Source organism: Tarenaya hassleriana, unplaced genomic scaffold, assembly GCF_000463585.1.
Source record: "Tarenaya hassleriana unplaced genomic scaffold, ASM46358v1 Cleome10, whole genome shotgun sequence".
Taxonomy (NCBI): Eukaryota; Viridiplantae; Streptophyta; class Magnoliopsida; order Brassicales; family Cleomaceae; genus Tarenaya; species Tarenaya hassleriana.
The window spans coordinates 2,938,795-2,951,094 of NW_010960188.1; the positions used below are offsets into that span (position 1 = coordinate 2,938,795).

The window sequence follows — 12,300 nt, forward strand, 5'->3', positions numbered from 1 at the left end:
CCTTTGCGTTTGCATCCTTAATCAGTATGTCCATTTTGGATAAATTTGCCAATGTCGCAGCAACCCAAACGTGTGTGTGTATATATATATATATTCTCCATTGCTTAGAAGCATTTCCTGTGGACAATGGACGGTCCAGATTCATCGTACTCTGCCTTGGCTATCCACATCTGCACAAAGAACAGGTGAATTTGCATTAAGATTGGAGAATCTGATTCATATCCGAATAATCGAACCAAATAATATATAACCATAATCGAACCGATTCCGATATAAAAACCAAATGGTTATGATTTTAATAAAGCAAAAAAAACGAACCTGAATTGAACATAACATAACAATGAGCGGAAAAACCAAAAATTTGTTACTTTTGTCAATAAAAACCGAACCCAATGCGAATAGGAACCAAAATAAAACCCAACCAAATCGAATTCAATAAAAAAACTGAATGGTTATAATTTTTCTAAACCGAAACTCGAATAAACCATTCTGATTTCTTTCCATCCTGTGAGACAGTAATGTCACTACATGAAAGAAGCTTTTCTATTAATGGCGTTTTATGTTGTTTTACCTGTTGGAAGGTGCTGAGTGATGCCAGAATAGATCCTCCGATCCAGACACTGTACTTCCTCTCTGGTGGAGCCACCACTTTTATCTTCATGCTGCTCGGCGCCAGCGCCGTTATCTCCTTGCTCATCCTGTCCGCTATTCCCGGAAACATTGTAGTTCCTCCACTCAGCACTATGTTTCCGTACAGATCCTTCCTTATGTCCACATCGCACTTCATTATCGAGTTGTAAGTCGTCTCATGGATACCCGCTGCTTCCATCCCTATGAACGATGGCTGGAACAGGACTTCCGGGCAGCGGAATCTCTCCGCCCCGATCGTTATCACCTGACCGTCGGGCAGCTCGTAGCTCTTCTCCACTGTCGAGCTTGTCTTGGATGTCTCGATCTCTTGCTCGTAGTCAAGAGCTATGTAGGAGAGTTTCTCCTTCATGTCTCTGACGATCTCACGCTCGGCTGTGGTGGTGAAGGAGTAACCTCGCTCGGTCAAGATCTTCATGAGGTAGTCGGTTAGATCACGACCCGCGAGGTCCAATCGCAGTATAGCGTGTGGAAGGGCGTAACCTTCGTAGATGGGTACAGTGTGACTTACACCATCTCCAGAGTCCAACACGATACCTGGTGGTCAACAGACAAAAAGGGGCTGTCTTTAAAGAGGGTGTTTGGTTTATAACCAGTTGCATCCGCTGTGTAAGGGATTCGTTTCTGCTTACCCGTGGTACGACCACTGGCATAGAGAGACAGAACAGCCTGAATAGCGACGTACATAGCAGGGGTGTTGAAAGTCTCAAACATGATCTGGGTCATCTTCTCACGATTGGCCTTAGGGTTGAGAGGAGCTTCTGTGAGAAGGACGGGGTGCTCTTCCGGAGCCACTCGGAGCTCGTTGTAGAAGGTGTGATGCCAAATCTTCTCCATGTCATCCCAGTTGCTAACAATCCCATGCTCAATCGGGTATTTAAGAGTAAGAATACCCCTCTTGGATTGAGCTTCATCACCCACATACGCATCCTTCTGACCCATTCCAACCATCACTCCAGTGTGGCGAGGGCGGCCAACAATACTGGGGAAAACGGCCCTTGGGGCATCGTCTCCAGCAAATCCTGCCTGAGAAATGTGGCATCATTCATTCTGAGTGTGCTCCAAAAACTAATCTCGGTTCTTTGATCAAACTTTACAGATTAAATGCGTCTCTTATCCTTACCTTGACCATTCCAGTTCCATTGTCACAGACGAGAGGCTGGATGTCCTCGGATTCCGCCATTTTCTAATGCTGCAGCATAATCAAACGTGCATATAATCTTTAACCAAGTCGTACAAATGGAAAATCAGTACCTCTGAGTTAAATGCATCACAAAGAAGTTCTGATGCACCATCAACATACCACGACTAAAATTAACATCCAAATCAAAAACACCTAACGATTCCCGATTAACCATCTTGACAAACATACAGCCACAGCTTCTCTATGTTGACAATTGTTGTATCGGGTCTAAATGCTAAGCTCAGGGAACTCAGTTAACAAGATCGGAAGACGAGAAGAAATCATTGAAGCTCAAAATCATGAATCACACAGGCTAAGCTCAAAATCCAGAATCACTCAACAGACCCCGCATTACAACGGGGAAAAAATGAATCAGAACCTGAGATCTGAAATGCTAGAACGAGAGAGCTCAAATTAGCGATTCCAATCACCGATGATATAAGATACCAAACAGGTTTTCTAAGGAGAAGGACAAATCAAACACTAGACAACAGCGAAAACAAATCGATCCCCATGGATTCTTCAACGAAAATAGAATTTGAGCAAGAAATAAAAACACACAGAGAGAGAATCGATCATTCACCTTAGAAGGATCGAATGGTTCTTCTCGCTCTTCGTCTCCCTCGCTCCTCGCTCTATGTTTTTAAAAAGAGCAAAGAGAAAGAGGGAGGTGTGAATCTCAAATTAGCCGTGCAGATTTTTCAATTTCTAAATTAAGCTTTTTATAACCTTCCTAATCTTGGTTTAATCGCCCTTTTAATCTCTTATTAAACAAATAAACAAAGGGCGATCCAAACTCATGTTTTGTTCCTCTGCGATCGTTCATACCGAAAATCATGTGCTCTCCCTTTTATGACCACCCGATCAAAGTAGTCGAATAATCAGACGGCTATAAGAGCGAGTACGGAATGCAAACCGCATTTATAAAAAATTTCAAAAATGATAAAATAAAAAATAATACATTTAACCTAAAAATAATTATAGGAAATTGGTAACAATAAATCAGCTGTAGGTAAACATGATTAGCAAATACTCTCGCCTTTTCTCAATATTTGACGTTATAAACAAAATTTTTTGTTTCAAAATAATTGTCATTTTAGATTTTCTAAATAATTTTTATAATAATTTTTAATTTTATTCTTTATTAAACTAATTAATTTTAATAAATATAATGAATATTAATTATATTTTAACTTAAAATAAGTATATATATGACTTTTTTACAGTTTTTTTAAAAAATGTGAAAAAAATGAAAACGTCAAAACGGAGAGAGTAATTAACAAAAGAAAAAAGGAGGACCTTGGCTTTAATCACGATTAAGGGAAAACAGATAGACATGATTAGGAAAAGGGATTAAGAGGAGGTTTTCTGATTAATTTGATTTATATATATGATAGCATATGTATGTAATTAATTATATTTGGCTTTGGACCGACCACGAACGGCAATTGTTGCACAAAGCCGCGACTATTTTACAGCTCATTCCCTCACAGCCATTATTTGCTCTTTACAGATTTAAAAGCTTCCATTAATTTGCCTTTTTATTCCTTTTTTCCTAATTCTTAATTTATGTTTTTGATATATATATATATATATATATATACACGTTTATATGTTAATTCGTTCATTCACGTTTTAGTGAATCCTAATCAAAGGATTAATTTACATTAAATTTCATTGGATGGAAGATTTTTTTTGTTGGAATCCACGTACCCCATCTCTCAATACAAAAATATTTTAGGATCTAACTTTAGAAAATAATAAAAGTAAATAGTTTAATGTTTATAAAAATAAAATAATTTTTATTTGTACATATTCGAAATTTTATTGGAACCTATTTGTGTTGTATAATCTACGGTGAGAATTTTAGCGGTGAATAGTTAAAAAAAAAAGAGCTGAAAAAAAATCACTAACCCGTTTTCGTCTCTAGGCCAATGGTCATTTGTTGTTTTTACCGCCGTTAAAAGCAGGTGAGCTATGCCCTATTGCGGGTCGACCAGCTGAGTCAAGCCCGCGACGACTCGCTCACATCGGGTGCTTGTTTTGTTTCTTCGCCTCAGGCGAACGGCGAAACACAAATCTCCGGAGGGGAGATTCTCCGATCTTCAGACATGAACGCCGCCATTAGAGCAGCGGTTCTAGGACCGCGAAGCTACTGCTCTAATACGCAGACCGCTCTTTTCCATTCTACGCCCGTATTGGAACGCAAGCGTCGCACTTTCTGGGAATCCGTCAGTCTCTCTCTCTCTCTCCCTGTGTCGCTCGATACGATACGATTCTGTACATTTGTTTTTCGTCGATTGATGCTACATGGGTCGAGCTTAATTTTCGTTTTCGGCTATTCGATCGATGCCTAGATGTGTTTTCCGGTGATTTGTGCTGTTTGAGATGTGGGGTTTCCAAGATGATGGAGATTGATAAGAAGGGGCGTGTTACTTGAATCTCTTCAAGCTTTTGTAGATATCATATCAGTTTCCCGTGTTATTGCATATGATTTATATGCCTTGGATTTTTCCAAGGCATATAAATTTTGAAACTTGAGAAGCTTCTTGTGTAGTGTTTGATTTTGTGGACATGTCTTCTTTTCCATTCAATTTTTTTGTTGACAGAAATCAAATTCAAATGCATACAATAAAAGGTTCAGAAGGAGGAGGGCAAAACAAGATTTGCTGCGTAATGTGAATGTTTTTGCAGAACACTTGTTTGGGGTAAGTCATGTATGCTCTCACCTGGCTGTTTGTTTTGTCGGTTTCAGAACACTTGAACTTGAAGCTAATTCAAGAAATGCATAAAAATTCTACTGTGCTTTCAAGAAACCCTGCAGCTATGGTAGAATGTTTTGGTTCCTGAACGGGCAAATCTTGAAACTGAAAGATTGAGTTTGTATCCTGTGGTATTGTCTTGTACATAGTTTGGTCTTTCAAGTAATGCCTTTATACGGAGAACAGGGCACATAGCTATATGGCACTAGTTTCGGCGGTGTTGTTCTGCTGGTTAAGTTCTCAGCGGTGTTTTAATATATGTTTCTAGGGTTGGGATGATGAGTTTAGTGAGGATGATCCATCATCTCGTAAGCATGCGTCATGGTTCAAAAATCAGTATGGCAAGGGATCCAAAATGAATCGCGGTGGCAAACATGGTCCTCAAAGTTGGGGTAAAAGTAAGAAGACCCCCTTTCTTTCTGATTCTTTTCAACAAAATTGATCTTTTGGTGTATTCTGGTAATACATATATAATCAAGACCATGCTCCTAAAAATGCTAATTCCCAATTTATCTTGTTTATGGCCACAAACTCCTGGCTTGTGACTTATGTAGTCTCAAGAAGGCGATAAAATGTCCTTATACTTATGTTTTATGAACCCTCTGTCCTCTACTTAGCTTAAGGCATGAATCTTTACTTAGCTGTTGAAAAATGTGTCATTGTTCTAGTAGAATAGAATGATTTAATTTTGTTTAGCCTTATGTCTATTCACATGTCGGGTTCAATTGTGTAGGGCATTTTGATTTTTGCGAAGATGGAGAGGAATATGAGATCGATTACATTTTTCGCTCCGCGTTTGGAGGATCTCGGAGTTTCTTTTGTTCCTTCATCCACGAAGAGGAGGAGCCCCCATGGAGGCATTCATCTAGGTATTCTAGCTACTTTAGGAGATCATGGAAGTCGAGATACCGACAAGAAGAAGACGATGAAGAAGATGGCTACTCCTCAACAGAATCCATTGATCCTGACTCGAGCCAAGCTTCTCATAGACTAGCGCTCGGTCTGAGTCCTTCGGGACCCTTACTCCTTGAAGACGTTAAAAACGCGTGAGTGTCACCTCAAGACTGTTACTTGTGCTAACACGTGTAGAATTTAGATTGTATCATCCGTTTTCAACTAATATGTTCAACCCTTTTACATTTAAACTTTACTCAGATACAGAGCTTGCGCGTTGAAATGGCATCCGGACCGCCATCTGGGTCCTGCAAAGGTACCATATATTATTATCCATCCTCCATCTCTTTTTTCCATCTGCCCATGTTTTCTGTTGGGCTCTACATGTTAGAACTTGGTTTGGTTCATGACAGTTTTCGTTACAAATCTGTTGTGATGAAACAGGCTGTGGCCGAGGAAAAGTTCAAGCTCTGCAGTGCTGCGTATCAATCTTTATGCGATAAGCTATCAATTAACTAAAGGGTATGATGATTCTTCCCTCAGGATTCGAGGCAAAGAAGATGATAAAGAGTTAGTTAGGTTTTGTCTCTTAGAGATGTCTCATAGAAATAATGCTGAAACTGTCTGTGTAACCTTTATAGCTCACAGCAATGTACGTTTTTGTCGTAATCCCATCATTTTTTGCTTTACTCAGAGAGATCTTTACTTGGTGCAATATTTTTAACATTTGTTTCTTTAGATCTGTTTTAAGAAATGGACAAGATTCTTGAAATAAAATTGGTATTTGGATTATATATATATATAAAAAAAGATTGGTATTTGGATAAGATGCGATCTTCTTCATGCTTGGTTAACCAGCTTTTGACTGAGTATGTGTGGTCGATGAACAATCGGTTTGATTTGGTTTAACAGTAATTTGTCGGTTGATCATCGACCACGAATCTATCATCGAAGTTGCGACAAAACCCAGTTCCTGTTTCAAAATCCGGTCTTGACGGGGAAAAAGATCAGCTTACGTATAATGCTCAGAGCTATCCAGATTCTGGGCTCGTCGTCGGGTTTTCTCATCATCTCTCAGAGATTGACGAAGACCCACCGTAAGTCCACCGGCGTTTCTTTCATCTCTTCGTCGGCGAACTCCCCCAATTTCTCGGTTTTTCCCGCTGTTATCTGCCCTTCGAACTCGCCTTTTCCTCTCTCTGTCTCGGCTCGGAGAATCCGCTGTTTCGGCCCGAACCGGATGTCCTCGACACGTTCTGATTTCGACCCAGTTGCCAATTCGTCGGCCTCCGTCTCGGTTCAATCAGCTGTGAGTTTGATCTCCTGAAAGTTTGGGTCTCTCTCTCTATCTCTCTTCCTTGTGTCTCGATGCAGAGTGAACAAGAGGATGGGATACTGCTGAGTCATGGCTTAGACATGGGTGTATTGATGAACCACGGTGTTTTTGCTGAAGGGTGATGTCCGTAAGATAAGATTCTGTCAATGGTGTGGTGGGCCGACAAAGCACGAGGTTCCTGATGGGGAGGAGAAGCTGCGAGCTATTTGCACACATTGCTGCACAATTGCGTACCAAAATCCTAAAATGGTCTGTTTTCTGTTCGAAAGTTTCGTACTTCCCTTCATCCCGGATCAGATTAACATCATCATCATCATCATCATCATCATCATGTTCTTGTTGTTCTACAATCTTTATAATTGATTGCTGAAGAATTTGTCTGTTCTCTCATTAGCAATTGTTAGGTGTAACTCTTGCTCAAGATGGCAGAATCATAAGCTGCAGAATTTGTCTGTTCCTTCCTGCAGGTTGTAGGTTGCCTTATCGAACATGAACAGAAGGTCTTACTCTGCAAGCGTAACATTCAACCTTCGTTCGGTCTTTGGTATGCATCGTACAAAACATGATCACATCGTTGTCTGAATCTTGAGATCGTAAAGATGTGTCTTACTGAAACAATACGGAATTTTTACGTATAAGCTTTGGAAGTTATATGGATGATAGATGACAACGAACACAGGACTCTTCCTGCGGGTTACTTGGAGATCGGAGAATCAGCTGCAGAAGGAGCAATGAGGGAAACCTGGGAAGAAGCTGGAGCGGAAGTGGAAGTTATATCACCTTTTACGCAACTAGACATTCCTCTCATTGGTCAAGTAAGATAGAAAATGCCTCGGCTCATTCCTAATCCTTTCTGCTTTGTCTGGTGTTATCGGGTTTTATCAATAGTGGTTTATATTCATCATGGTAATGATAACGGCTTATTTCGGGAGCAGACTTACGTCATATTCTTGGCGAAGCTGAAGAACCCGCATTTTGCACCCGGTCCCGAGTCATCAGAGTGCCGTCTTTTTTCACTGGACGAGATACCCTTTGATTCTCTAGCATTTTCATCGATTTTTGTAACCTTAAACTTGGTAAGAACTCGCTCTTCATTCACAATATTTTCCAACTTATGTTCATCCCAATTGTTTTCTTTTTGTTGCAGTACTTGGAAGATGTGAGGAATGGAAAAATAAAGTTTCACTATGGTACCATCAATAAAAGGTCTGCATCCAATGTTAACACCGTCCTTGTTCCTATAACCGGAATGACGGGCTCTTACTAACAACATTCTTTCATCCACTGCCTGCAATGATTATTGAGCTATATCACAACTTTCCGCCAATCTTTAAAGCGAATTTTCTATGAATTTGCTCGTTTCAGGCCCGGAAGTAGTCCTTCAGATATCCGCGCCTTCACTCTTGACTACCATTTGCAGTCATGACTCAGAGGTCAAAAAATCTGTTTCTCTTTAGGTATGTTGCACTAGAGAACTGCAAGATTATACTAAAGATCTTCGAGTGATGGAATCATTTATGGAATCTGTAGGCCCGCTCTTGAGTTTGCTTATATCCCGAAAAGGGGTCTTGTTCTTGGAATGATCGCTCTGAGTTTCCTCCCGGACGCGGATCCTCTTCCGTGATATACTCAGTCATTTTGCCACCTTACAGTTGGGAGTGAGTGTGTGGAAATTGCTTGCTTTCTGGTGAAGAGATTCATTCTCAGAGCTGATATCTTGAAGAAATATTTCAAAGATTCTTAAGAATACAATCCATCATTATGGTGGAGAATAATCGGAGAAGGATGGTGTGTGTTTTTTTGTTAGGCACCCGTTTTCTGTATTTTCAGATGTTATGGTTGAGCAAACTGCTTTGATATGGATCTGGTTTATGTTGTCCTAATTGCAGAAAGAACAATGAGATGTGAATGCATATATATATAGATTCTGTTCATTGTTTATGTGATAGTAACTATGCAATTCCTCAAATATATCCTTTGTAGCAGTGGCAAAATCTTTGGAATATGCTGTTCTATGTAAGAAGGGAGAGACAGGAGGAGGAGACAGAAACAGAGATTTTGTTCAGACAAAGCACTTTCACAGGTGCAAAAGTTCACTACAGAACACAGATACTGTCACGCCCCCAAGTTACCCTTGCAGGTCTTATTGGCAAACACAAATGGATCAGAAGAAACTGACAGAGACAGATACGATATTCTCGAACCCTTCAGACAAAAGAACTGAGATTGAAAGAACCCATCATATTTGCAAGTGCACTGCTCATTTGCATCTGCAGCTTGAGCTGTTCCAGTTCAAGCCGACGTCTCAGAGCTAGATCTTCCGCTTGAGATGTCGTCCCGGGTTGAATCTGGGCCGCTCCAGATTCAGTTCCAGGTTCGGTCTTTGCTTCGATATCTGTTGTTTCAGAAGCATCTTCACCAGGTGAAGATCTCGGCTCCTGAGTCATCTCGCTCTTCTTGCTTGTTTCATAAGCAACAACAGATCCTGATCCCTCTGTGCCCGTCTCTAACTTCGGCGGCCCATTCAGAGCACAAGAAGCGTGTATATGAAAGTTACAAGCATAACAGTTATACGACCAAAGCCTACTGTCCATGAGTTGATTGCAGAGATTGCATACCAACTGGTTTCCCAGACCGAACTGAGTAAACGCCATGGCAGGAACGCTGTTGAAGACAAGAACAAGATTGTGCAGAGGATGAGAATGGTGGGCCGTGACCTGAGGCAGGAGAGCGCACCGGCCATGGAGGTCGAAGTCGCATAAAGGGCAACAGTAGGAAAACCCTTTTCCTCCATGGCTGCCACACGCGTTGCAGAGGAAGGTACCTGCACTGTAAGTGGTGTACGGAACGAGGGTGAGGTGATGAAGCGCGTGGGAAGGGTGTTGCATCCCACGCGCTGCGTTACCGCATTGCTGGTGAAGGGAAAAGCTGCATCCTTGGGAAGAACAAGTGTATGCAGGTCCTGCAATGGCGGATTCACAGCCCGAGCAGACAAAACCAGCTGATCCTTCGTGGTTCTGGATCTGTTCGAGTTTCAGGGCATGTGGATGGCTGAAGTGCTTGTACTCCATCAATAGCTGCTCTCTCTCTCTCTCTCTCTCTCTCTCTCTCTCTCTCTCTCTCTATGTACAAATCTTGAACATACACAGAATTGACAATGGATCATGCATATATATATATATATATATATGCTTGTCTGAAATTTGACTTAGATGTGAAAAAGCATTTTCTATTTGCAATTTGATGTAAATTAGTGGTTTTAACTCAAAAAACTTCAAAAGTAAAAGTCAACTAGTTGACCAAAAGGCTGTCCCAACCAAAGATTCTCGTTGAATATCACGCGGTTCTATGTGACGTGTCATGTATCAAATTAACTTGGAAATCTTAAACTCTTAACGGTTATACAACGGAGTTACCATATATATCAACTGATTAAACACAAACATAATTTTGTTTTTGGTCGGCCAATATTAATTGATTTTAGGAAAATGGACTTGTTTATTTATTTTGTATCTATCTTTTTTTTTTCTACCTCGAATTATATATATATGTATGTGTATATCCTGCGAGCGATAATTATTTTAACGGCTAAGATCGAATAACAAATCATATCTTATATCTTGGACCACACATTTTGATGGTTACAAAATAAATAAAAAAATTGTTGCGGAAACCTTGTAAAATTTACGTATACGGCCAACCAAACTTCACCATCACAAGGACCATATGTTATCGAAAAGAGGCTCCAAATGACCAAGATTAATGTCATATACTAAATTATCATCAACATGTGTGTGTGTGTGTGTATTGTATATATATATATATATATATTATAAAATTTGTGACCAAGATTGTCATATACAAATACAAGCATGTGCATCTTCTTCTTTTTTTCTTAAACAAATTATATTATTTAACCGATTCTTATACACCAATATGTTGCATATAATCTCAATCCTTTTTCCCTTTGTTTTGGTAATTTCATTATCTAATCCCCATTTCTTAATTAATTTATATGAGCACTTTGGTCGCGTTTCTTCATTGCTTATTGTTGCAATATATTGTGGTAACTATACATATACATATACATATACATATACATATACATATACATATACATATACATATACATATACATATACATATACATATACATATAATTTTAGTTTTTAATTAACTTGAACATAAATTTTTGCTTGTGTATATGTCCGCCCCCGCCCCTTTTAAGGATGGTGATTTTTTTCAGTTCTTAGAGTCAAAAGGCGATAATAATACGACAGCCCAACCTAATTAAACTAGGTTATCCCCCACATAAAATTAATATTGCACACCACTAATAACAAAAAAATAATAATATATAAAACAAATTAAAGCCTAACCAACTCTATATACCCATATGTTACATATATATATAAAAATATATATATACATAAAAACATGTAATAATAAAACCCCGTCACTTAAATATGCACTAGATTTTCAAAACCCATCTCTCTGGTAACACAACATTATGGAGGAAACATCAAATACGATAATATCATAAAGATGAAAGAGTCAACAAAGCTTTTCACACGTCGTCAAGCACTCAATATTTGCTATTTGATCAAACATGATGTCAGTTTTCATTTTCAACAAGCCCATTTCGTAATTTGAACTCTCGACATGATTTGTTTTAAATTCATTTGGATTACGCAATGAGTTTTCGTGTAATCGATAGAATAGTTTTTTTAATAACTAAAAGGTCTACACTTAATCCCTTGAATCACGAGTCACCCTTAGTTATACAATCAAGAATTGCGTTCCCTATTCTTCAGGAATAGAATCGAATCTAAGATGTTGAAGTAACTTTGTCACCTCTTAAACATTGGGCAACTATGTAGTGGGTAATCGATAGAATCGTTAGTACAACATTAAATTCGCCATATATATGAAATCGTTGTCCGATTCTACAAGTAATGAAATGTATATGCACGTGTGTAACTTGTTAGTTTAGTACTCTGTGATGTACTGTTTACGAGCTTTACTTGGATACATTTGATGTATTGACACTTTCTATGAGTTTATAGATGAGTGTTTGATTCATTACGTATTGTGCATACTTGATATGTTATGAAATCCATGTATTGATATGAACAATACTAAACTCTCTATCATGTATCATTGTGGAAATAATGATATAATAAGACTAGTATGATGTGTGATTGATGATCATATAGATGATCATAGGTATTGGATACGTTCACAATCATAGGTATTCGTTGGAGAACGGAATACTGGAATGACCCGATTGAGATTGTCACATGGACTAGCGTCATGACTTGAATCTCATATGGCGGTTCCATGATTGGATCCTAAGACATGAGATATCTACGGAATCTAATATGAGGAGTTGCGTGCTTTGAATACGTCAAACATCCTGCGTAACAGGAGGACTATAAAGGCGTGTATCAGGTACGAAACGAATCATGTGCTGGATT

The 12,300-nt window shown here is 39.1% G+C and overlaps 4 protein-coding genes across 8 annotated transcripts; 2 read left to right on the forward strand and 2 right to left on the reverse strand.

Annotated features, from left to right (window-relative positions):
* Positions 1 to 65: 65 nt before the first annotated feature.
* On the reverse strand, positions 66 to 2,522 carry LOC104802570 (actin-1-like). 2 transcript variants are annotated; one of them, XM_010526230.1, is made up of 5 exons: positions 2,415 to 2,522; positions 1,772 to 1,840; positions 1,281 to 1,674; positions 572 to 1,185; positions 66 to 170 (listed from the first exon to the last, which is right to left on the reverse strand). In XM_010526230.1, exons 2-5 carry the CDS (start codon positions 1,829 to 1,831, stop codon positions 105 to 107), a joined length of 1,134 nt encoding a protein of 377 aa, XP_010524532.1. In that variant the 5' UTR covers positions 1,832 to 1,840; positions 2,415 to 2,522; the 3' UTR covers positions 66 to 104. The 2 variants fall into 2 exon arrangements, with proteins under 2 accessions (XP_010524532.1, XP_010524540.1); XM_010526238.2 differs by lacking the exon at positions 2,415 to 2,522 and adding an exon at positions 2,211 to 2,349.
* A 1,297-nt stretch (positions 2,523 to 3,819) lies between these two features.
* On the forward strand, positions 3,820 to 6,486 carry LOC104802604. 2 transcript variants are annotated; one of them, XM_010526288.2, is made up of 7 exons: positions 3,820 to 4,062; positions 4,441 to 4,539; positions 4,862 to 4,991; positions 5,327 to 5,639; positions 5,749 to 5,803; positions 5,932 to 6,009; positions 6,400 to 6,486. In XM_010526288.2, exons 1-6 carry the CDS (start codon positions 3,943 to 3,945, stop codon positions 6,004 to 6,006), a joined length of 792 nt encoding a protein of 263 aa, XP_010524590.1. In that variant the 5' UTR covers positions 3,820 to 3,942; the 3' UTR covers positions 6,007 to 6,009; positions 6,400 to 6,486. The 2 variants fall into 2 exon arrangements, with proteins under 2 accessions (XP_010524590.1, XP_010524581.1); XM_010526279.1 differs by lacking the exon at positions 6,400 to 6,486 and having other exon boundaries at positions 5,932 to 6,221.
* Positions 6,486 to 8,891, forward strand: LOC104802583 (nudix hydrolase 23, chloroplastic-like). Of its 3 annotated transcripts, none has more exons than XM_010526267.2 (8): positions 6,486 to 6,796; positions 6,941 to 7,072; positions 7,291 to 7,367; positions 7,503 to 7,638; positions 7,759 to 7,899; positions 7,971 to 8,029; positions 8,189 to 8,280; positions 8,807 to 8,891. In XM_010526267.2, exons 1-7 carry the CDS (start codon positions 6,509 to 6,511, stop codon positions 8,247 to 8,249), a joined length of 894 nt encoding a protein of 297 aa, XP_010524569.1. In that variant the 5' UTR covers positions 6,486 to 6,508; the 3' UTR covers positions 8,250 to 8,280; positions 8,807 to 8,891. The 3 variants fall into 3 exon arrangements, with proteins under 3 accessions (XP_010524569.1, XP_010524551.1, XP_010524560.1); XM_010526249.2 differs by lacking the exon at positions 8,807 to 8,891 and adding an exon at positions 8,354 to 8,764; XM_010526258.2 differs by lacking the exon at positions 8,807 to 8,891 and adding an exon at positions 8,354 to 8,764 and having other exon boundaries at positions 8,189 to 8,256.
* Positions 8,892 to 9,007: 116 nt separating this feature from the next.
* LOC104802616 lies at positions 9,008 to 9,943 on the reverse strand. Its single transcript, XM_010526300.2, has one exon. The coding sequence runs from the start codon at positions 9,892 to 9,894 to the stop codon at positions 9,031 to 9,033; it is 864 nt and encodes a 287-aa protein (XP_010524602.1). The 5' UTR covers positions 9,895 to 9,943; the 3' UTR covers positions 9,008 to 9,030.
* Positions 9,944 to 12,300: the final 2,357 nt, after the last annotated feature.